At 44.6% G+C, this 25,151-nt stretch overlaps 1 protein-coding gene across 1 annotated transcript in view; it reads right to left on the bottom strand.

The window, feature by feature from the left end:
* Nucleotides 1-789: 789 nt before the first annotated feature.
* LOC137627776 (zinc finger protein ZFP2-like) overlaps nt 790-25,151 on the bottom strand; it is a 42,999-nt gene continuing 18,637 nt past the window's right edge. The window contains exons 2-3 of the mRNA XM_068359085.1: nt 20,563-20,670; nt 790-4,224 (exon numbers count right to left, since the gene is read on the bottom strand). Of these exons, the coding sequence (XP_068215186.1) occupies nt 2,231-4,168 (1,938 nt within the window). The 5' untranslated portion in view covers nt 4,169-4,224; nt 20,563-20,670 and the 3' untranslated portion in view covers nt 790-2,230. The remainder of the gene's footprint in view (nt 4,225-20,562; nt 20,671-25,151) is intronic.

Here is a 25,151-nt window from a genome sequence, read left to right as displayed (position 1 = left end):
TTTTGAACCGATTTATATACTGTACAGTATATCTTTTGGTACTTATTAGTCGTTTACGAGTCCGTATCTTGTGTTAACGAAAAATAGCGTTCGGGGTTTTATTACAGTTTAGTTACCACCAACTATGTTGGCATTTTTCTTTAGGATTCACCATGATTTTGACTTTGTTACCACTCCCCCTTTTCGCTATTCTTCGTTACATTTCTTTTTTATTTTTATTGCTGCTTCAGGAGAAAAATCCTATGGATACACTAGTATCAGTGCTGAAAGAGTCCTAAATAGCGCAAATTAAAACTCAACTTATACCCATATAAGTAGGAAATGGAACTATGAGTCAAGCAATCTTAAATGACTGGATGACAGTCTAATTCTTAATCAAATATTTGATGAAGAAATTTGGAGAAGATAAAATTTGGAAAACCTTTTTTCCATTACTCCAAACCAGTTAAGATATATCTATTAATTATAAGGAGGTAAAGGCAAAGGGCAGAATTCTCCCGAGATAGAAGGTCAGAGAGGAGTGTGTGTTGATGAAGTAAGGTGGTATATGTTAGAAAGTAATTTGCAATTCACTAGCAATAATGCTCAGTAAATCTATGGTGTCACAGCTTTTGGTTAACTTTCACAACAGGTTCATACTAACCTAAAAATAAATATCTGCACAATAATGCTGCAAAAAAAAAAAAAAAAAATAAAAAAACATTTAGTTCTGATTAGAGTAATATTACAGTATAAGGATAAAAGAATTATCTAATTTTCCAGTGCTTATATGTACAATAAAATAGCATCATCAATATTTCACCTTTAATGTGCTAAGCCATGAAGTTATTAATTGTAGGTATTTTAAGGGATATAATTCAAGAATAAAAACTAATGTGTCCCTTTGTAAAACTTGAAAGTGTTATTCTTTAAATATTAAGCATGTGAAGACCTGTACATGATTTTAAGTTATGTAGAAAGGTAATACTTTCAGAGAATGATTATATGATCAAATTAATATAGACTATACTGATGGAAATGATTTACAACCTTACGGAATGAGTACTAGCTTAATAGCTTAGGTAATGACAAGCAATAATACAAAAATAAACTATGTACAAGGTGCATTACCCATTATAGATTAATTATAAAAGGAAAATTAGGACATTCTAGAATTGATTGATGTCATAATTATGAATTGAAAATTAAGGCTCAAAAAGTTTGTCAATTAAGTTTATATTTTTACCCCAGTCAAACAAGTTTATTTTTACTTCTAAAGTGCTTCAACCAACACTAATCATTAGACATATTCTTGCATCCTGATTAATACAATGGAGAAGCTTCGACATTTTCGGTACTTAATCGCTGATAATTAGTTTGTATCAACTTTAGTCGTTCTTAATCAAACTTTCTCACAAACTCTCCTTATAGGTTCTGATTTACAGCATACATGAACCTCAAATAGTATACAGTATCCTTATAGATTCTCTTTTAAGCATTGCAAGAGTCAAACTGCAAGGCTTCAATCAATAGCCTGATAAAGTATTTTCAATACAATTAAACAGTGTAGGACACTTAAAAATAAGTTAGGAAAAAATAACAACATGAATTCAAGTACAAAGGGCATTTACTATAAACTGAGCTTTTAACTTAAGCAATTTATACCCTTTTTTTTTTTCTTTAATAATAATAAAAAAATCTTGTGGAATATATCTATTCCAAAGATACCGAAATTTAACTAATTTAAAATTAATTTGCTTTTCTTTGTTTATCAATCAGTGAATATCCCATCAAACAAACTGACAAGATATTATCGTAACACAAGAAAAGTTACCCAGAAGCATTTGCAGTGAAACTACTCTAAATGCATAAAGGGTTTTCCTAACAGATGTCTTTGAGAAATCAACAAGAGTTTCCCCCTTCACAATCGGCCTCAGCTTTAACATGCTTGCAATTCAGCTCATCAACCATTAACACCTCAAATAAATCTTAGGATTGAGGATCCTGTAAATATGACCTAAAGATATGAATAAGAATATAATTATATAAAAATTCTGCATTTCAGAGGCTACTTATTCTAATGCACTCCAATAATATTCATATACATATTTTAACAAATATCTACATATGTAATACCACCAGCTAAATAAGCTACTGGTGTTAATGTGACTAAAACTAGGTATTTTGGTAAAGAAATGCACATACAACTGATTCCAACATGACAACAAGGCAATAATATTGGACTTGCACATCATTCACTGCTTTTTTCCTGCTTGATGAAATCTACAGTTACAAAATTGTTTTCGTGTGTCACGTCATAATTAATATGATCGTCTTCTGGCAGATTAGCCTCTACTTCAGATAACTGATTGTTTTCTTTTTTAATATTATCACAGGTAATCGATACAATATGTTCAGTCTCTGTTAGTGTTTTCTCTTGCTTTATCTGTAAATCTGACGACTCATCGTTCAGTTCATTAGTCATAATAGGATTAGTTTTCTCGTCTTCCAACTCTTTCGAAGACTGAGATTCGCAAGGATCTTCTATGACGCACTCAGTATGATTTTGAAGAAAATGATCTTTCATCTGCATTTCATCTGGAAATATTTCTTGACAAACACTGCATTCAATTTCAGTTAAGATTCCAACAAATGGTATCTGGTAACTTGATGAATTACTTGGTTTCTTTTTATCACACTTTCTACACTTGGTCTTCTCATCAGAGTCGCCAGGAGTGTTCGCAAATTTTTTTCCACATTCTTCACAAGAAATTAGATTGTTTTTGCCGATATGAACTCTTTTCTCGTGTGCTGTAAGACTTCTCTTATGAAAAAATTTCTTTCCACATTTAACACATCCATATGGCTTTTCCCCAGGATGTGTCTTACTATGAGTAAAAAAGTCACATTTCCTAAAAAAGCCCTGCCCACATACTTTACATAATAGCTTTTTATCTACAGATCTAACTTTTGTATGGGTCTGAAGCAATATCTTTCTGTGAAAAACTCTTCCACAATCCTCACAGGGGAACGTTTCTCCTGGATTATCGTGAATTTTAAGATGAATACTAAGACTGTGTAGTCGCTGGAAATTCCTACCACACACTTTACAATTATAATCTTTTCCACCTCTGTGGCTTCGAATATGACGTTTCAAACGGTAGTTATTCGAAAAACTCTTGCCACAATGTTCACAGGAGAAATTCACTTCTCCAGTATGAATTTTAGAATGAGCCAGAAGAGAGGACTTTAGTGTAAATTCTTTGGCACAAATGTCGCATGAAAATTTCTTTCCACTGGAATGGGTATAAAGATGACTATTGAGGTGACTTTTCTGAACAAATTTCTTACCACATTCTTCACAAGAAAATTTCTTTTCTCCTGTATGCATTCTTGTGTGATCCCGAAGATGACACTTTTGTGCAAACTTCTTGCTGCATATTTCACACTCATACTTTTTGTCTCCAGTGTGAGTTTTGATATGCAAAAGGAGACTGCTATTATGTACATAAGATTTGCCACAAAGTTCACAAGAATACTTTTTCTCACCAGTATGAGATCGACTGTGAACAATCAATTCATGCTTTCTTGCAAAATGCTTCCCACAGTATTCACACTTAAACAGTTTCTCTCCCGTATGAACTAAGGTATGAGCAGTCAAATTCCACTTAAATGTAAATTTCTTCCCACATTCATTACAGGAAAAATTCTTCTCTCCTGAATGGGCTTTCATGTGATTATCCAGATAGCATTTTCTGGTAAATGTCTTTTTACACAGCTGACACACATGTACTTTTTTTGTTTTGAAGTGCCCTCTTACATGAAGAGTGAGATTACACTTCCGATCATATAATTCACCGCAATAAGGACAGGCAAAAGATTTTTTGCTTATTTTAAAATTATCTGTATCAAAAACACTCAAAAAATTTTGGTCTGCAGGTAAGCTTTCTGGAGGGAACACAATATCACTACTGCTAACAGTTTCATCATTAAAAATTTCAATCCCCCTTTTTATGCTATTATTATCCAAACGTATGGCCCCTTCCGTACTGTTTTCTACCCCCGTACTACCTAAAGAGTTAGGAACCTCACTTATTTTACTCACATTTGAACTTTCAGGCTCTCCACTGTCAAAAGTCCTACTTTCACACACAACTTCCGAAGGACTAGGACAGCTTTCCACCTCCATTTTATTAAGTTTTAAATATTTTCAAGTCGAATTCCAAGGTATTCTTCTCCATTTACCTGGGGATATAAAATAGCATATGCAAACATTTTACCAACAACAAATCAAAATATATTTTCTAGATAAATTGAGGGTTATGATTCAAATTGGAGTCCTAAATATAGAAATCCTGAATTTAATTATTACCTTGATAATCATAATCACTTAAATGTAACTAAAATACAATACAGTATACTGTTATTCAGTCAAACAAGAGTAATCTATAACATCTTTTAATTTTATGTTTCATACCAAAAGAAATTACAGTATACACTTCTCACCATAGAATTCTTAAGCAGGGATACGTTACTTGGCATAGTGTACAAAGCCAAAGCAAAAAAAGACAGAACCAACTATAGGAATGCATATTGTCTACCAAGGGGGAAGGAGAAGCCTCCTATGTGCGGCAGTACTTCCTCTACCACGAGAAAGCTGGAAGAATCATCTTGCAATATCTCCCTGCCCTTAAGGAATCCTTTCTTGCAGAGACCTGTATATCAACCTTGCCTTGCACCTCTAAGGCTAGGGATAACCAGGGAAGCCCTAGGCAAGGTCTGGTGTCCGGATTTGCCTGACAACTGATCCATCGAAGCTTTCCTCCCCTTGGCAAGAGAACATGGAGCCCCTCCAATGCCAGTATCTCTACAAAAGCAAGTTAATACTTGTAAAAAGCTGGAATCTGACTTACCTTCTGTATCTGGTGCTTTAGATACAGCCAGATAAGGAAGGGCACCAATTAAATTCGTCATAGTCGTCGAAATCAGTGTCATCTCTCTCCAATATCATACACGGCCGGTCTCAGGAGGGGTTGAAAGTCAAGTAAGTCTCTCACTCCTCTCTCCTAAGAGGGACTCAGACTGAGGGGGATTAGTAGCCGCACACCTTCTAGGATCCCTCGTACTTACAAGACCTGGGTCTTCCTAAGGGTTCGAGGGTCCACTGTAGTCCTGGGTCTTCCTGAGGGTTTGAATGCCCACTGTAGTAGTGGACCTATTCTTCGGGATGCTCTTTAGATCTTTTCTTTCTTTGAGGCATGTGCCCTTTGAGCATGGCTAGGCAGTCGTTTCCTCTTTTTTGCATATTCAATGCAGCCCAGCACTGGCTAGGATCTATCCTGGTCTGGAGCGAACTGTCTGTACCTTTATCCTTCCTTCGATTCAAGGGAGAGGGAGAGCAAGAGGTCGAGTAAAATTCAATTAATGACAACCGATAATTGTCAACCAGAGATATCTCCCTGGATGACAGACCCTGATGAAACCAAGGGCGAGGTTGCCTCGGAGAGGTGTCTCTTGTTGCTTTTGGTTACGCTTTTGTCGATCATTGAGCCTTTTGGCATGATATAGATCTTGTTACTGAGGTAGGGCATGTTGGGGAGTGCTTGCCTTTGTCCTCTTAGGTGAAAAGTCAATAATAGGAAGATCCTCCTCACCATCATCGTAGGACGTGTTCTTAAGCATAAGTCTAGGATCCTGTGCCTTTTCTCTTGGTATTGCAGGTCTACCATCTGGGAGAGGTGCGTCTGGGCAACGCACGTGTTAGTGAGGCATGTCTCGTTGAGGAGCGTTTGGGCGAGGTGCATCTGGTTGAGGCACATATGGGTGAAGTGCATCTGGGTTTTTCAGTAGGAGGGGTCTGGCAGAAGTTGACACAACCTTGTGAGCTAGGGTGCCCGGGTGAGAGAGGGCTCCTCCTTTTGTAGACACGATAGACAGATGAGCGTTGTCTCTCTGGAGAATGCTCCGAAGAGCTTGGGAATTTACTGTAGGCGAAGACAATCGCCTTGCTTGAGTTACTTCGTAAGGGGGTGATCTTGAGGTGCCTGTGGGTACTGGATGTGTATGTATGCTTTCAGGTGATTGATTGACTTATAATTCTCTGGCATCATGACATCTAAGGTCATTGAAGCTGATACCATTTGTTATATATAAGGAATAAAAGAGTATTAAATTTAAAGCCATAAAAGCAAAGATATCGTTATAAAATTTAAATAGCTTTCAGAAGACCTGCTTCGGAAGTGAATCTAAAAATACCTCTGGCATAGTATAACACATCATGTCCAAGAATTTTCGCAACATGAACCTGCAATCCTCACCTCGAGCCTCAAACAGATATCTATTTCTTTCGGTACTATAAGTGGGGTATTCGGTCAACAAATGCCTCACAGTCAAGGGTACCAAACATTCATTGCAATGTGGTTGGTGTTGGCCAGTTAGCAGAAACTAGTGTGTCAACCAAGTGTGAGACCAATGCGGAGACGACAAAGAGTAGTCTCCCACTTACAGGGCATCATGTTATACCTCAAAGGAGATATAACATTCATTATTTCTCTCATATTACTTCCATCTAAACCATTCCAATGCTGTTAGAAATTATTATAAATCAAATTCTTGATACCAGGTAAAAAAACTATTACAGAGAATGGGATACCTTCTTGGTAATAACTCAGCTGCAAAATTTTTTGCCAGTAAATCTGTCTTCTCATTTCCAGACACACCTACGTGTGCCAGAACCCAGCAAAATTGACCCGTTATACCTCTCAGCGCAATAATAAAATGCCACTCTAATATTTCAAAAACTAAAGGGTTACCTGAATTAAAAACTTCTAAAACTTGTAGGACACTTCTTGCATCACTAAGATGGTAAAATTGCCTTCTCTTTTAACGCTATTTGTTCAATAGCGGTTAGTATGTCATACAGTTCGGCAATAAATATAGAAGATACTAGAGGAAGTGCACCTCTACAACTAAAAGCACTACTATATACTCCAAATCCAATGCCAGCATCAGATTTTGAGCCATCAGTAGTGTATATATAAAAATCTATTCCCTATGTTCTTCAACATTTTCCATAAAAAGAGACCTGGCTTCTAAGTCAGTCATATTCTTTTTAAAACCAATATGTAAAATATTTACAAAAAGATATCTCTGACAATTTCCATGGAGGGGTTGATGATATTTTAAATGGTAGCACTTTATTTCTAGCTATATGAAGACTTTACTAAACGGGTTTTGAGCGAAGCGAAAAATCTATTTTTGGGTGAGATAGCCATGTCGTCCTGATGGAAGGTTCCTATAACTAGCTTCCTAAGGGATATTTGATTACAGTGATATTCCCAGAGAATTTACCTTTAGGTCCCAAAAATTCTAACTCCTGGCGTGAATATCCTTAAAATTTCTCCTAAGGATATCGCATAAATCAGGGGACGTATATCTTGATACGACACATAGCAATCTTCACCCCGAATAGCGTTTTCGCTTCGAGGGGGAAAGTGGCAAATTTTGAAGGGGAGCCAATATCAAGCTTACCCTTCCTCCCTTACTACTTTGAGTATCCAGATGGCGCTGTACGTCGCCGCCATGTTTATTCCTATAAGTGTAGCGGCATCGCTCGGTGATTTTCCTGGTTATCTCTCTCGTTACGCTTTGGTTTTTTTTCGGATATCATGCAATCCCCAGCCTCTTCTGCCTCTGGAAAGTTGAGTATTTGATCTATACATTGTATAAATTTTAGCTCCTGCCTCACAGTGAAATTAGGTTAAATTAAGTGAGGCAGCGTTGCCTTAACCGGAGGCGCCATGGGCGCTGTCGTTCATAACGCATGAGTTATTTAGTTAGCCTGAACGACTTTCCCGGTATTAATAGCATGAATATTTCGAAGCTATTCAGTCTTCATTGCTAGGAAGTTACTTACATTATGCCGATTGTATCCTTGATAGTTTCGGCGATTTAGGTAACCGAACTTTGCTCGTGCTAGGCTTCCTAGCCTATGCGTTTTAGTTTACTTTCATGCATGATATAATAGACATTCCTAGTGTAATAACAATTAAAAATGAAGCTACAGTGGTACCTCTACATACTAATTTGATTCGTTCCACAACCGACTTCGGATGTAGAAAATGTTCGGATGTAGAAACGAATTTTCCCATAAGAATACATGGTAATTCATTTAATTCGTTCCTCAGCCTAAAAACCCATAATAAATCCTTAATAAATGGCTACACATAATTACACATAACAATAACATAACTGCATAATATGAAAGAAGCATGTAAAAAAGATAATTATAAAGAAATAATAAATAAAAAATGTGTTTTATTGCCACTTTACCTTAGAGACAGGCCAACGCAGGTGTAGGATTTGCTACGCCAGGAGGAGACGGATGATCGGCGAGAAGGTAGACATGGTGTTAACATGTTCTTTAAATAAATACTCTCTCTCTCTCTCTCTCTCTCTCTCTCTCTCTCTCTCTCTCGTTCTTCTTCACTCTTAGTGTTAGAGACGTCTATCAATTTTTTCTGAGAGAGAGAGAGAGAGAGAGAGAGAGAGAGAGAGAGAGAGAGATTAAACAAAAATGAGAGATTAAACAAAAATATGTTGTGTACATATGATTTTTAACAGCGTTAACGAGTTGAAAGACAGTTATATGTAACTAAAAAAACAATATCAGCGAATCTGAATTCCTTTATTAACTAAACAAATATTGATACAAACACACTCATGTGCGTATGCGCAAACACACACACACACACACACGCACGAGGAGACACGATCGGCGAGGAGGTAGAGATGGTGACTGCGATAACATAAACTACGGAAACTTTAATCTAACTTACCTTATTTATTTTTTTTCTATTTTTATATTTCATATTTTTTACATTTTTTCTTTTGATTTTTTATTTTCATCACTTTCAGTGACGAGTTACGGTATGTTATCTCAGTCACCATCTCTACCTCCTCCCCGACCGTCTCTCTTACTGCGTAGCAATTCTTGCACCTGTGTGTGTGTTTGTGCATACGCACACGAGTGTGTTTGTATCAATATTTGTTTTAGTTAATAAAGGAATTCAGATTAGCTGTTATTACTTTCTTGGTTACATTTAATTGTTTTTCAACTCGTTGACGCTGTTAAAAATCATATGTACTCTAAACACATTTTTGTTCAATCTCTCTCTCTCTCTCTCGGAAAAAAAAATAATAGACGTATCTAACACTATAACAGCGAAGAAGAACGAGAGAGAGAGAGAGAGAGAGAGAGAGAGAGAGAGAGAGAGAGAGAGAGAGAGAGAGAGAGAGAGAGAGAGATTTTATTTGAAGAACATGTTAATGCTATGTTTAGAGAGAAACAGAAAAAGAGAGAAGTCTTATTTAAAAGAGCTTGTTAATGCTATCTTAGTTTTCTTTGCTTCACTTTTTTCTTTCTTTCTGTTCATCACGCTGGCCCTTCTCACAAATGATCGTTGCCAACAATCTCTTTGTCCTTTATCCCTATCGACAAAAGGCGTACTATCTCTTCCAGGGTATTGCTACCATGTCTTGTAATAATGGTGATCCCCTTCGATGGTTATTTGCTTTAATGGCTGCCTTCAGCTTGATGATCCTCGAGATCAAAGGCCTATTCCGGCCATATTGTTTAGCCATACAGTATCACTCACATGCACACTGCTCTCATGTTTTTCTATAATTTCTTGCTTCAATTCTAATCAAAGAATTGCCTTCTTCCTGTACTGAAACTTAGCTTCTTAGGCACCATGATTATAGGTAAAATCAAAAAGGAAACATGAGAAAAGGAAGAAAATAAGCACTGTTAATAACAGACCAAACAGAGGACAACCACACGATACACACAAGACCAGAGAACTGAGCACTCGACACTCAATAGCGTAATGTTTAATTCTTATGTTGGAGCAACACTTCGGATGTCGAGGCAGAAATTTGGTCGAATTTTACTTCGTATGTTGGAAAATTCGTATGTTGGGACATTCGTATGTAGAGGTACCACTGTATCTAGGCAATTTATACATGTAAGATATTTTGATTGCATATATGTTCCTTTTCCTCTGCGATCGTAAACGAGAGAGTTTCGGCGATTAAGGTAGTCAATCTCACTCGCCGCTAGGCTATTAGCCTAGTGGCTTTAGTATACTTTCATGCATGTTCCCAGTTTACCCTCGTGTATTGTTTTATCAATTCAGGTGGAGATAGATATCTCCTAGAATTATTATATAAACCGATATTCGTCTCCAATGGAGATTTAAGGGTAATCCCTTCTTCCCTTTAAGTGCAGCCTTAGGCTAAAACTCTAGCCTAGTCTTGCCATCGAGTAGACACTCCGGCTTGATTGGGTTAGCGTTTTCTGTCTCTTCCCTTGGCCGGCAGATAGCAGGCTTTGGGTTTTGGTCAGAACCTCAGGGTATATAGTCTTTTGCCGGCGGCCGGCCGGAAGGGTGAATAGTCATTCCCCTGCCGGGCTAGCTACCGGCATAGAAGGCTAGACCTCCCTAGGCAGCACTTGAAGTGGTTGTATGATGCCGCCACCTTCTCCCAGCGGTCTAGAAGACTAATCCTGTGCTCGCAGACCCTAGGCTGAAGAATAGACATTCTTCTGCCGCCTAGGATGGCGCCAGCACTGGAACTCTGTTTCTCCTATGTTCAGAGGAGGCGGCAAGGCTGCCACCGGCCCCTTAACTATATTGGCAGACCCTAGGTTGGAGAATAGATATTCTCCTGCCGCCGATATTGAAATAAGAGTTTCTTAGGGGTGTGGTAGGACCGGCAACCCTGCCGGCTCCTTCCACACCTCATACAGGACCCTTTTCCCTCACCCTTCTGTCTTTTAGTGATGGCCTAGCCATCGCAACCCTTTGGCCATCATCCTACAATCTCACCGCTTGCCGGCGGGTTGTGGGGCCGGCCGGGGCTCTTACATGCAGCTGCTTAGTCGCTCAGCCTTCCCTTATGGACGCAAGGCTCCGGGAAATGCTGTACCAGCTGGGCCGGCTGCCGGCGGGAGACCCCTATACTGTAGAGTGTTCTTCAGTCCTCTCTTGGACTGCCATCCACATATCAGTGGCCGGCAGAGACCGGCAATGGTTTGTGTTCGGGTGGAAGCCTGAATGATATATTCTCCCCTTCCATTTGAACCCTCATTCTGGAGGAAGGCAGTAAGACTGAGTACTTACACCCTTATTTATTGTTAATACACATTTAACAAGGTACCCTTCACTCCCTGCTTTCTCTCTCTCTATCGGATAGTGCCGCCAGGTACTAACCTAGCCGGCAGCTGCTGGCCGGGTTGCTGCTGGCCGGGTTGATGCTGCCAGCCACTACCCCAGCCAGCAAGGCGCCGGCTGGACCGGTGCGCTGACACGTCTCGCCGGCTGGATTGTGCCGCCAGGTGCTAGCCTAGCTAGTATATTTGCAGTATATATCATACTGCAGACAGACAAGTGTAGTATAAATTATACAGTAGTTATTTTCCAACATACCCTGTGTATCCATGCACAGTCTACTATTGAGACCAATTATATATGGAGAGAAAAGATTTCTTTCCACATACTGATAGATGGTCAGTTACAATTTACCCAGATTATTAAAACCTTTGGAAAGTCAGTGTTAAGTTACACTTATCTATCCTTACAGGTTAGAATTCTTCCATTGGGTTTCCTAAATAGGAAAACTATAGGTTTTAATTATGGGGGAGGTAGCACTTTATTTCTAGCTATATGAAGACTTTACTAATGTTTCCATCCGAAAACCATTAGGTTTGGGAGATTTTGGCTACAACTCAAAATATCTACAATGCCTTACAAGGTTTGCAGTCTGATAGGCTAAAGAATTAAGAAATCTTTGCAACCTAAAGAAATACCGAACAATACAGCTACTATCAAACTGACTACTCGGTGAACAAGCAGGGGGTGGGGCTTCCCCACTCCCAGTCGGTAACTACCGACCACTTGTTTATACCTCGTTATAAAATTTCAACTGCTATGTATTCCATCCTTGCTGTTGTCTTTTCTATATAAAGGATGAAGATTTGTATTTGTAATGGAGAATAGCTGTTAGAATCAACTGCATACCTAGTGTCATAAAATAACTTGATTTAAAAAATGATACATGCATTGACAGAGCCTACAAGGATCCTCCCTTTCTGAAGAGTTGACCATAAAAATGACAAATTCGAAGATAATTTGTATTTTTCCTAACCATACAAACCTTAGCTATTTACAAAGGGTTACCTTTTAGCGTAGCTGAAATGGCGAGCCATTAGAATTTAACGAGGGTGTATTACCCCCGCGCTAGTTAGCGGGGGGGTAGGGGAGTGGTAGCTAGCTACCCCTCCTCCCCCTCACACACAGGTGAATACTCACTTTCACTTAGAGGTAGGACTTGTCTTGGGGGACAGGGCTGGCGGGCAAATATGTGTAAATAGCTAAGGTTTGTATGGTTAGGAAAAATACAAATTATCTTCGAATTTGTCATTTGTTCCGTAACCGAAATACAAACCACGCTATTTACAAAGGATGACTTACCCCTTAGGAAGGGTGGAAAGTCCCCAGCCATACTGGCTTTGGCTTTACCCGGGGACTCAGAATCCGAGTGAGTCGCACTCGAGAAAAGGAGTCCCAGCACCTCACAAGTTCCTTGCTCCGCAAGGAACCATGTGGCCTACGTAAGCTTGTGTGTGAAGGAAGAAGTGTGACCCGTCCTAGGCAGTTGACCTGGAGTTCCAGAAGGAACTCTGGGTTAGGACGTTCCCATTACCACCTCGTCAGGGTATGGGGGACGCGACAGTATTGACTCAATACTCGGAACACAAGGAAGCATGGTTTACCTGCAGAGGTTCGAGGTCAGCTATGCAGAGACCAGGATGCTGCTTCCCCGTAGAGGGGATGATGAAGAAAGAAGTAAGGGCCAGACATACTTCTTTCGTTCATGCAGACTAAAACCTGATAACAATGCCCTCAACCTTCTGCTACCTGTCCAAAAAGGAGCCTGAGGTTAGACCAGCTGTTGTGTAGCCACCACAGAGCGATAGAAAACGTATCGAGACTCCTGTGGGTCACGCCCTGCAGGAAGCGGGCTGCGAAGGTCATTAGACGCTTCCAGACGCCAGCTTGTAGCACCTGCGTCACAGAGTAGTATTACTCGAAGGCGAGGGACGTTGCGATGTATCCAACATCGTGCTGTAGGGCGACGTGACGGGGGAGGGTCTGGAGACAGGTCGAGATGAATGTCCTTGAGTCCGGGCTGAAGAGGTATACTGGTGACTCTCCCCCCATGTCCTCCTTGTGCTCCCAAATCGGCTGCAACTGAGGACAAACTGCAGCTGTTCCCAGCGCTAACCTCTCGATTCCTTTACTGGCAAGAAAGAGAAGGTCTTGGGACATCAGATACAGAATGGAGACTCGAAATCTTGAATGAATCGGACCGAAGAGCCGGGACCCCCAGATTCTGAGTCTAGCCAACAACTCAGGAGCGAGCCTGAATGTTGCCTTCCCCTCTTCCTTAGAAAGGGGGGAGTAGTAAGAGACCAAGAAGATTGCTTACACACTGGCCGTGGCCAGAGTGAGCAGAAGACCCAAGGCGGAATACAATCCGAGGCCTGTCGTAAAGGGTCTTGAGAAGATCTCTTAAAGGACTAAAAGTCCGAGCCATGCTCCAAGTTGGAGGTCTTCCTCCGACTAGGGCAGGGACGATCGTAGCTTCGCATGAGCGAGAATAGATCCAGCGGGCAGGAAAAAGTTATTCCTTTAAGCCTGAAGGTCAGGGAAAGGCTGAGCGACAGGCTTCATTGCCGAGAGCGGAAAGGAGTTTCCTCCCGCCGAAAGGCAATAAGACCGTTATTGCTGGAGAAGAGGCCTCAAGGGAAGAGGTATATCTCCCACGGCACCAACCACCTTAGACTCTTCACTTTGCCTGGGAGACCCCTGTGGATGACTATCGCAGATGACGCGACCTCCGTACCGCGACTGTAGCGGGTTGTCTCTTCTTGAGGAGGAAGCGTAGTGTCTCCAGGCATGAAGCCGAAGCGACGCCCCGGTTCGGGAGAGATGTCGCAGTGTGGTTGCTTGAGTAGTCTGCGCCGTGGGAGAAGCTCTCCCGGGAGTTCCGTCAGGGGAAGCAGAGGGTCCAGAAACCGTTCTGCGCATAGTCCCAGTGGAGCTCTCCCATTGAAAGGTTGACAGACAACCTGGTCTTGTTGAGACCCATTATCCACAGACAAAAAGGAGGGAAGACGCAGGCGTCGAAGTTGTCCCACCATCACCGAAATGCATCTTGCCAGAGTCTCGGGGTCTGAGACTGGGGGAAGAATAGCGGAAGCTTGAGGTTCCAAGCTGTCGCGATCAGGTCCCCCAGACCAGCATTTGCTGGTTACCCAAGGTCAAAGACCCCCAGGTACACTCTCTCTACGAGGCTCTGCGAGTCTGAGAGAACATTCCCCTGCCTGGAATGAGAGAGCCGATGGTGGTATTGAGAGAATCTCAATTATCCCGGTATCTCTACTGCAAGATGTGAAGGTGTGAAAATGCGTCCCCTGCTGGTTAGAATACGCCAGAATCATGAAGTCGACGCGCAATGGGGCGACTCGGCAGGAGCTGTAGGATCTGTAGAGGGGCCAGACTAAGGCCCCTAAGCCTGCCTGAATGATGGAGAGGTATCCTTCAGGTCTTGACCATAGGCCTGGACCAGAACATGCCCCCCCCCCCCCCTTTCCTTTGACGAGTCCGAGAACCGCATCAAGAATGTGGGGGAAGGACGAGAATATCCACTACCATCAAGAGGCTCCATAGGTCAACACCCATTGCAGGTCTAATAGTTCCGCTGGTCCCATAGGGCCAGGGAGTCCGGTTAAACATTGCCTGAAGCCACCGGAACTTGGATCGCCCCACATGGAACTTATCCTGAGCCGACCGTTCGGACTATAGACGGGTCAATGAGGAAAGGAGAACTAGTAAACGTTCCAAGGTAGGGCTGAAAGCTCTGCTTGACTGAGAACAGGTACTGCGACTCTCCTCAGTCTTGCCACAGTTAACCGAAAGGAAGGCTCGGAGGATGTGGTAACAGAATCTGGCGTCCCCAGGTGGTCACCCATCCAAGTACCGACGTTGCTTAACCTCGCTGGACGGACGAGAAGCGGGGTTTCCAACGTGGTAAGGCCGTTGACTCAATATCATGGCCAGATACTCCAGATGTTGAGGCAGAGGAAGAGAAGGCTCCAAGCAAAATACCATGAGCCCACACTCATGGTAAGCATCCGGAAGCTTGTCCCGGCGCTGAAGAAGGTCGAACCCGAGCCTACCGGAGTTGACCAGCAGAGGAGGCGGAAGCCTGCACCTGAGCGGCCAAGAGGAAGGCAGGGAGAGTTCTCTGGGGAAACAAACCTGCTATGCCACGGCGGGATAGCCACACTGCATCGTAAGCAGGAATACTTGCAGTCTAGGCTGAATTCGACGAGCACCCTGGAAGATGGATGGAATGGAAACTGAAAGTACCCGTCCTTCCGATCCAGGGTTTAAGGAGTCCTGTCGCCTCGTTACCAGTCTGATCGAATCTGCTGGTCTACGCTGGCCGAAGTTTGTTCGACAAACTTGATCAGGGCTGAGAGGTCGACTACGGACATCCCCTCTCAGATCCTTCCTTACAAGAAAGGATCGACTGAGGGGGCCGGGGGTGAAGCCGTCGATGATCCTAAGGAAGACCTTCGCCTAAGGTATGGATCATTCTGCCCAACCGGGCAACTCTGCTGATGCTATGGCATAGAGGTTCAGAGACACTGAATTCGCTGACAGAGACGGCAGGCGCGATATCCTTGGCTAATCACAGAGATTGTGCGGGAATGGGCATCGGGAAGCTGTCATTCGGATGAGTAACCTTAAGCATCCTCCCAGCGAAAAACCTGCAATCCTAGAGTTCGTGAACTCCTTTTAGGACTATGCCCCCCCCGGGGGAGTCTCCCGTGCCATCTGTTCCTGACAGGAGGAAACTGCAATTGGACACCTTGTCCCAGTTGTCGTAGCCGATAACTTAGGCCGACGTGGTTGAAAGAAAAGGGCGCTGGAGCCCTGCAGAGTCTGGAAGAAAGCGCCTTGTAGGAGTGAAACCGGAAGTCGATTTCCTCCGCACAGCAGCTGTCTAAGTCTCTGTCCTTGGGCACAAACAAACTCTTCTCAAGGATGGAAGGGTGTCTGAGGTCGTCGACCTCCACAGATGAGACGCCCGAAGGAAGCCCTCAGTCAGCGCGTCCAGATGGTACAACATCGAGCTTGTCCGCAAGTTAGATACTTAACGACGAAAGGCCAAGGTGCCTGAGCTCGAGAGGAGGAAAGTACCCCTGATCTTCCTTGAACCAAACCTCGGGCCGTAACCAAGGAGGGAAAGAACCTGGTAAGCTCCCAGAGGAAGAGGTAAGCAGTCACCCCTTGTCCGATGGAGAAATCTCGAACGGAAAGCCCCCCCGCCAAAAATCCTTCCAGGGAATGACGGGGAAGGGCTAACCCAGGTTCAGGAAAGAGGAGTGTTGCTCAGATCTCCCTTAAGTTTCTCCTATTCTTGCAAGTGCCATGCTCTGCGTTTACGGGGTGAGGCCGTGTTCTGGAAATACGCTCCAGAAGAACTCGCCAGGCTGGCCAGGCTGCGAAAACCCCATTGGGAATCGTGGTCGCAATCGCCCTAGAGCTCGAGCGACGGAAATTCAAAGATTTCCGCGTGGGCGAATGTGGAAGCTCCCATGCGCAATAACGCGAACGAAGGTGAGCGAAGGAGCGCAGAAGGAGGGCGAGCGTGGTAGGAAGGGCGAGAGCTGGTGGTCGGCGAGCGATAACCCATAGACGGCCAATGGATACTGCAAGAAATAAGCCGACGTTTGTGCGAAGAAACACTGTAGGTTCGCGCGACGGAACACCATCCATCCGCGCGATGGAAAAACCGTTGGTTCGCGCGTGGGCGAACATTGGAGAGCATGGGCGCGGACGCGCATGAGCGTAGACGTGCAGGCACGTGGACGTGTGGGCGCGCAGGCGAGTGGTCGCGTGGGCGCACAGGCGAGCGGTCGCGCGGGCGCGCAGGCAAGCGGTCGTGAGGGTGGGCAGGTGGATGAGAGCGAGTCCGAGGCGGCGAACGCAAGCGTTAGCGCGATGGCGAGGAAACGCGCTGCCGCGTGGGCGAGGAAGACCGCTGGCGATATGGATCAACAAGCGATCGGTGGTGAGCTGGTGAGCGCTAACGCGCAGGTTGGCGATGGCGCGTTGTGTTATGCCGACGCGATGATCGAGCAGCATGCGCAGGTGAGCGATCGTGCGTTGGCGAGCAGTATGCGAAGGTGAGCGATCGCGAGCAGCATGTGCAGGAAGGCGATCGCGCGATGGTGATCAGCATGCGCCGGGTCGCGCGATGGTAATCAGTATGCGCAGGGTCGCGCGATAGTGATCAGCATGCCAGGGTCGCGCGATGGCGATCAGCATGCCAGGGTCGCGCGATGGCGATCAGCATGCGCAGGTCGGCGGTTGCGCGATGGCGAGCAGCATCTGCAGGTGGGCGATCGCGCGATGGCGAGCAGCATCTGCAGGTGGGCGATCGCGCGATGGCGAACAGCATACGCAGTTGAGGGTCGCGCGATGGTGATCAGCATGCGCAGGGTCGAGCGATGGTGATCAGCATCCGCAGGTGTGCGGTCGCGCGATGGCGATCAGCATCCGCAGTAGAGGGTCGCGCGATGGCGAGCAGCATCCGCAGTAGAGGGTCGCGCGATGGCGAGCAGCATCCGCAGTTGAGGGTCGCGCGATGGCGAGCAGCATCCGCAGTTGAGGGTCGCGCTATGGCGATCAGCATCCGCGGTTGAGGGTCGCGCGATGGCGATCAGCATCCGCAGTTGAGGGTCGCGCGATGGCGATCAGCATCCGCGGTTGAGGGTCGTGCGATGGCGATCAGCATCCGCAGTTGAGGGTCGCGCGATGGCGATCAGCATCCGCAGTTGAGGGTCGCGCGATGGCGATCAGCATCCGCAGTTGAGGGTCGCGCGATGGCGATCAGCATGCGCAGGTGAGCTAGTAGCTGGCGAACCATGTTCCTTCAGAAGTGTTGGAGAACGTTGGCGTGCCGGCTGTAACACACGCGGGCGATCCGGAGATCGCCGAGAGACAGGTGATTGCTGGCGAGCTGATGATCGCTGAAGAGCTGATGATCGCTGGTGAGCTGATGATCGCTGGCGAGCTGATGATCGCTGACGAGCAGAAGGCTACGCGTGGAAGCCTGCGCAAAGAAGAAGAGTCCTTGACCCCGACCTGAACCGAAGTTCTAGATCGCACAGGGCGCGTAACAGGAACCAACAGGAACCGCAGGGATGATCATCTTGAAAGCGCTGACGAACAGGAGAGCGCTGATGAGCAGAAGAGCGCCTGTGTGCTGACACTGAGCAGGAGCAGGAGAGAACACAGCAGAAGGGCGCGCAGGGAAACCCTGACACGCAAGGGAAGAACCCCCGTGGGGGCAACCCTTTGCCCCGAAGGGATCGTTGTCCGCCGGGAGACTGATGTCCGTCGGAAGACCGCTGTCCGTCGGGAAGACCGTTGTCCGTCGGGAAGACCGTTGCCCGTCGGAAGACGAGATCAGACTGCTGTCCATCTGCACCAAGGCGGAAGATCGAGAAAAAGGAGTTGTAGGCTGCAAACGGAGATCCAAAAAGGCGCCTCAAGCACCCTTATAGGGAGATGAGAGGCCCTTACGACGAGGCGGACGGTGGGCCTTACGGCGAGGGAGGCCAACAGCAACAGAAGAAACCTCCGAAGAGGAGTCTCTATGAGTGTACTCTCGCGAACGAAAGAGAAACACTTCGTGGAAGAGACTGGTCAGCCAGTGACCTAAAAGGAGCAATCCTCCGAAGAGGAGCTCCTGCAGTTGCCCAGCCCCTTGAGCGAAAACTGCAGGTGCGACCGCTCAGCACCAAGAGCATAGTCGCACAAAAAAAAGGCAAGAGAAGACCCCCCCAAAAGGGGAAAAACTCAAGCCTGGACAGGAAAAACTTCCCTCGGAAGGAAAGTTACCCGCCCAAGGAGGCAAGCCTCCTGAGAGTTCTAAAATGAACTGGAGAGCTGTCCGTCGTCACGGGAGTACTTCCAGAGAAGGAGACACGCCCCTGACGAAAATACAAGGGGGGAGGCAGCAACAGCCGAATCCCCAGGACTCAACCAGACAGCTCACACCGTTGCCATATTACAGAAACGAACTAGATCGGTAACTGTAAAAAAATAAAACAAATAATATTAGTACACATTCATTCCCCCAGGAAGGCTCCGAAGAGGAATCCTGAGGGAAAGGAACAAGAATTACACAACAGGCACGTGCCCTCACAACCACTTACTCTCGCGGAAGGAGAGCTGTAACCAAAACAGAATTATAACAATTATAATTATGTAACTATGTAATTATGTAATTTAAATATGAATGAACACTAAAGAAAGAACGAAAACCCCGAAAGGAATCGTTCTACAAGCTGAAAAACAAAAAACAACTACAATTAGATTCATAACTAATTGAGACAAACGTACGGCGTAGCAACCCCCCCACACAGAAAGGAAGCTACAAGGGCGTAGTAACACGTAGTAAAGGGTGAACGACCTCAAGAGAGAGAGAGAGAAAGACATAAGTCAAACTCGATCACCACCCATAAAATTACGCCGTGGTGGCCTAACTGCCGAGGCCTCCACGTAGATATCATACACTACACACACAAATCTGAAAAGGAAACTTACTTATTTCTACAGTATACTCAAATATATATACAAACATGAAAACATGTTTACATATATATTGAGTAAATGAAAAGTAAGCGATTAAGTAAAGACAAAACAAACAATGGCTGCCAAGAGAGGACCAAGACAGAGACGTCTGTCACAGTCCGAGCCAAAAGTGAAAGTGGGTATTCACCTGTGTGTGAGGGGGAGGAGGGGTAGCTAGCTACCACTCCCCTACCCCCCGCTAACTAGCGCGGGGGTAATACACCCTCGTTAAATTCTAATGGCTCGCCATTTCAGCTACGCTAAAAGGTAACCCTTTGTAAATAGCGTGGTTTGTATTTCGGTTACGAAACAAAGTACCTTGTTTTGAATAGTGCTACAGTATGTACAGGACAGTAGTCCGGAATGATCTGAGTGCATTGGATGATCTGAATTATGAAAAATCTCATGTAAGATACTTAAAGAACTACCTGACTGACAGTGCCAGAGATTAACGTCTAGATCAGGAATAAAGAATAATAAAGATATACAGTACTGTATACCACTTACAAATATGCACTAACATGGACATTTGTGCAAACGTGCAGAAGCATTATAAAACTGCACTAAATTCATTACAGAACTAATGATCACCCTGTAATCCCAAACTGTGTGAGTGATTGGAATGTCAAGAGTAAAGATTTGTTAAAAATTACATACAAAGCAAACGTCAAAAAAATTCAATCTTTATAAATATATTTCACTCAGAGTTATCAACAACTCCAATACAGAGTTATGATCAACTTCAATACATTTAAACAAATTTTAAGAGTTTTAATATATGACTGGGTATTGACACCATTCTTACCTGAAACTGAGGTTTGGTAGACACTAATTAACAGTTGAATTACTAGTTATTCATTACTTTCTGATTTAATCTCTCTCCTGATGCATAGAATGTTCTGGCTAGAATACACTGTAAAAAGAGAAATCTTACTGTACTGTATAATATAGTTAAAATCAAGACAAACAATTTCACAAAACTAAAAATAACTTAAGTATAACAGGAACATTTTACATATCAATATGGCATACATAACTCATATCTATAATGATTTAAGAATGAAGGACACAGAAAACTTTACTAGGCACTATCTGCACCTGCTTGACCTACCCTAAGGAACTTATGGCCTACTGAAATACACAGCAGTTGGTTAGGTTATCTTGTAGCATTTAGGACTGGATAGCTTAAAGACTGATGCTAGAGAAGATGAGTTTTTTATATCAGGAGGAACTTCACCTAACACCAAAATTCTACTGATTCAAGCAATTAGATTTCCAACTCGATGTGGGCATCAACCAAATTAGTCATTAAGGTCACCAGAAATTCACTTGATTTCTCTTAATTTTAGAAATAAAGATAAGAGAATATTTACAAATTGTAGCTGTAGTAACTGGATTTAAAATTCGACAAGCCGTTAGAAATTTGTAGGGGCCAAAGTAGGTACTGTATGTGTTAATAATTAGATTTACAAATATAGAAGTAATTTGTATTTTTCCTACCGATACAAACCTGTAGCTATTTATAAGGATAATCTTTTGGCAAAGCTGGAAGACTAGCCATAGACTTTTAACCAAGGTGGTACTACTGTCCCAATAGTAAACGGGGGGGAGGGGGGTAGTGGGGGGTTGCCAGCTACCCCATTCATTCACACACCCATTTGAAGCAGCTACTGTAGCTCCATGAGCCCTATTGAGGGATGAGACAACCATAGGAGGGGCAGGGGCTCTTTATAGGGTCAGATGGAGGAGGAGAAGAAGAGGAAAAGGAGACCAATTTCTCCAACGGAATCCTCGAGGTCGTGCTACTGCAGCCTACTTTGCTGTCTGCGCTGTTCCCGTGACTGCCTGTTTCACTAATTTCACCAAGGTATCAAACCACGATGGCTGTTTCCCAACAGCAGGCAGGTCCGGAGTATCCTTGGGGAGGCCCACAGATAGGGATCGCTGTCTCGGCACCTGAAAATGAGGGAGAGAGGTCTCTTACCTGGTTGAATATGAACAGGCATTTGCAGGTCTTCTCACTCTGTCCTAGAAGAGCACGGCAGTGGAGAGATGGAAGCAGCCACGAACTTCTTGGGAAGTTCCTTGTTTCCAGCTGGCGAGTCAGGGCGACACGGGGGCTTCTCTAGAACGGTCCTTGATTGTCTGCAATGTTCGTCCCGGGGCTGTCGAGCAGGAGATATAGAATTGCTCATGGGAGCATGACAATTGCGCACAGGAAATGGAGAAAAGCATGTGGGCAAGTAACGGTCACACTCAGGAGACCTGCGGGCTAGAGTTCGATGAATTGGAGAGTGACGCACTGGCGGGACGCATTGGCGAGCGATGCGCTGGCGAGCAGCGAGCTGGCAAACGTCTGGCAGGTGAATGGTGCGCTGGAGTGTGATAATCATGAGGTGACGAGCGATCACGAGCTGGTGAACAGTGCGCTGTGGAGTGACGTTCAAGGGCTGGCGAACGGCAAGCAGGCGAGTGACGATCACGAGCTGGCAAACGGCAATAAGGAGAGTGACAATCATGAGCCGGCGAGTGACGATCACAAGGAGAGCAGCAATTAATAGGAGAGTGGTGAGATGATCGTCGATCCCTGTAGTCACAGCACTGTTTCCTAACTGCGGTGAGGACGAACGTCTGGTCGGGCAAAGAGGACTGGGATCTCTTGACGATGATGAGACCCTGTGGTGGCGAGGGCTCTTGTTGTCAACAGCAGGTCGGCGCCAGAGTGGCAAACGGGCGAGCGGGTGCGCTGGTCTCATCGGCGGCAATCCTCTTCAAGAGAGTCACGCTCCAAAGGACTAGATGAGGAGTCGTGGCGACATCTTTGCTCAACCCCATCTTAGAAAAGAGACACTTCGACGGCAGCATAAGCAGGCGAGGGAGAGAGATGAGCTTTGCAGACAGCAGGGGCATCAACCACAGCATGAGCAGGAGAGAGAACTTCTACTTCTAAGGAAGCCAGAGTACAGTATGTCTCCTCTTGGCCCCAAGCTGTAGAAGCTCCAACAACACGTCCTTCGAAGGTGGGCCTGCAACCCGCAGCGACAGCCAAACCTGTAACAAATTAGAAAGAGAAAAAGATTCCCCTGAGGACGGGGGCAAAGTTGCTTCTCTTGGGAAAGCAGCTTTGTCCCTGGAACCCCGGGGTTAGCCTGGTGTAAGCTGGTCAACACTCCTATTCGACCGATCCTCGGAAGAGACCGATCGAGTAGGAGCTTCAGGAAGAGATCAGGGGGTCAAGGAAGAGGTACAAGGTTTCTTCGAGGAAGACCACGAAGGCGAGGAATCACACTCAAACTTTTTGTGCCAACGGCCAAATCTCTCCCACTGGAAAGAAGACCACTTCGGCACTCATCACAGGTGTTAGCCTGGTCATAGCGCCGTCCTCTGCAGGCCAGACACAACAAATGGGAATCGGTCTTGGCGGAGGACAAGAAGGTCCAGTAGGAGCATTCTTCAGTTCCAGGACAAGTCCGCAAGATGGACAACAGGAAGGAGAAGCACACATTAACGAAAAATGTTATTTTAATAATAAAATAAATTTTTGAATATACTTACCCGGTGATTATATAAGCTGCAGCTCTGCTGCTCGACAGAAAACTCTACGTAAAAAATCCGCCAGCGATCGCTATGCAGGTAGGGGGTGTACTTCAACAGCGCCATCTGTCGTGCAGGTACTCAGTACTCATTGTAAACAAAGAACTCAATTTTCTCCTCGGTCCACTGCGTCTCTATTGGGGAGGAAGGGAGGGTCCTTTAATATATAATCACCGGGTAAGTATATTCAAAAATTTATTTTATTATCAAAATAACATTTTTCAATATTTAACTTAGCCGGTGATTATATAAGCTGATTCACACCCAGGGGGGTGGGTAGAGACCAGCAATAAATGTTTACATTAATATGAGCTAAGGATTTTTTATTTCATTTTAGAAGTTATCAAAATAACAAAAATAAAATAAATAAGTACCTGGTAAGGAAGTCGACTTGAACAATTACTCTGCCTTTTTAAGTACGTCTTCCTTACGGAGCCTCGCGATCCTCTTAGGATGCTGAGCGACCCCTAGGATCTGAAGTATGAAGGGTTGCAACCCATACCACAGGACCTCATCAAAACCTCTAATCTAGGCGCTTCTCAAGAAAAGAATTTGACCACCCGCCAAATCAACCAGGATGCGAAAGGCTTCTTAGCCTTCCGGACAACCCAAAAACAACAATAAAAACATTTCAAGAGAAAGATTAAAAAGGTTATGGAATTAGGGGATTGTAGTGGTTGAGCCCTCACCCACTACTGCACTCGCTGCTACGAATGGTCCCAGGGTGTAGCAGTTCTCGTAAAGAGACTGGACATCTTTAAGATAAAAAGACGCGAACACTGACTTGCTTCTCCAATAGGTTGCGTCCATTATACTTTGCAGAGATCTATTTTGTTTAAAGGCCACTGAAGTTGCGACAGCTCTAACTTCATGTGTCCTTACCTTCAGCAAAGCTTGGTCTTCCTCACTCAGATGGGAATGAGCTTCTCGTATTAACAGTCTGATAAAATAGGATAAAGCATTCTTTGACATAGGCAAAGATGGTTTCTTAACTGAACACCATAAAGCTTCTGACTGTCCTCGTAAAGGTTTAGTTCGTCTTAAATAGAACTTAAGAGCTCTCACAGGGCATAAGACTCTTTCTAGTTCATTTCCAACCATATTTGATAGGCTTGGAATATCGAACGATTTTGGCCAAGGACGAGAAGGTAGCTCGTTTTTGGCTAGAAAACCAAGTTGTAAAGAACATGTAGCCGTTTCAGATGAAAATCCGATGTTCCTGCTGAAGGCGTGAATCTCACTGACTCTTTTAGCTGTGGCTAAGCAAACCAGGAAAAGAGTCTTTAAAGTGAGATCTTTAAAGGAGGCTGATTGTAGCGGCTCGAACCTTTCTGACATGAGGAATCTTAGTACAGTACCACGTCTAAATTCCAACCAGGTGTAGCCAAACGACGCTCCTTCGTGGTCTCAAAAGACTTAAGGAGGTCCTGTAGATCTTTGTTGTTGGAAAGATCTAAGCCTCTGTGACGGAAGACTGATGCCAACATGCTTCTGTAACCCTTGATAGTGGGAGCTGAAAGAGATCTTTCTTTCCTCAGGTATAAAAGGAAGTCAGCTATTTGAGTTACAGAGGTACTGGTCGAGGATACTGATACTGACTTGCACCAGTTTCGGAAGACTTCCCACTTCGATTGGTAGACTCTAAGGGTGGATATCCTCCTTGCTCTAGCAATCGCCCTGGCTGCCTCCTTCGAAAAGCCTCTAGCTCTCGAGAGTCTTTCGATAGTCTGAAGGCAGTCAGACGAAGAGCGTGGAGGCCTTGGTGTACCTTCTTTACGTGTGGCTGACGTAGAAGGTCCA

Source organism: Palaemon carinicauda, chromosome 35 (assembly GCF_036898095.1).
Source record: "Palaemon carinicauda isolate YSFRI2023 chromosome 35, ASM3689809v2, whole genome shotgun sequence".
NCBI lineage: Eukaryota > Metazoa > Arthropoda > Malacostraca > Decapoda > Palaemonidae > Palaemon > Palaemon carinicauda.
The sequence above is the reverse complement of the archived record's forward strand: the minus strand, read 5'-3'. Positions and strand labels throughout refer to the sequence as shown.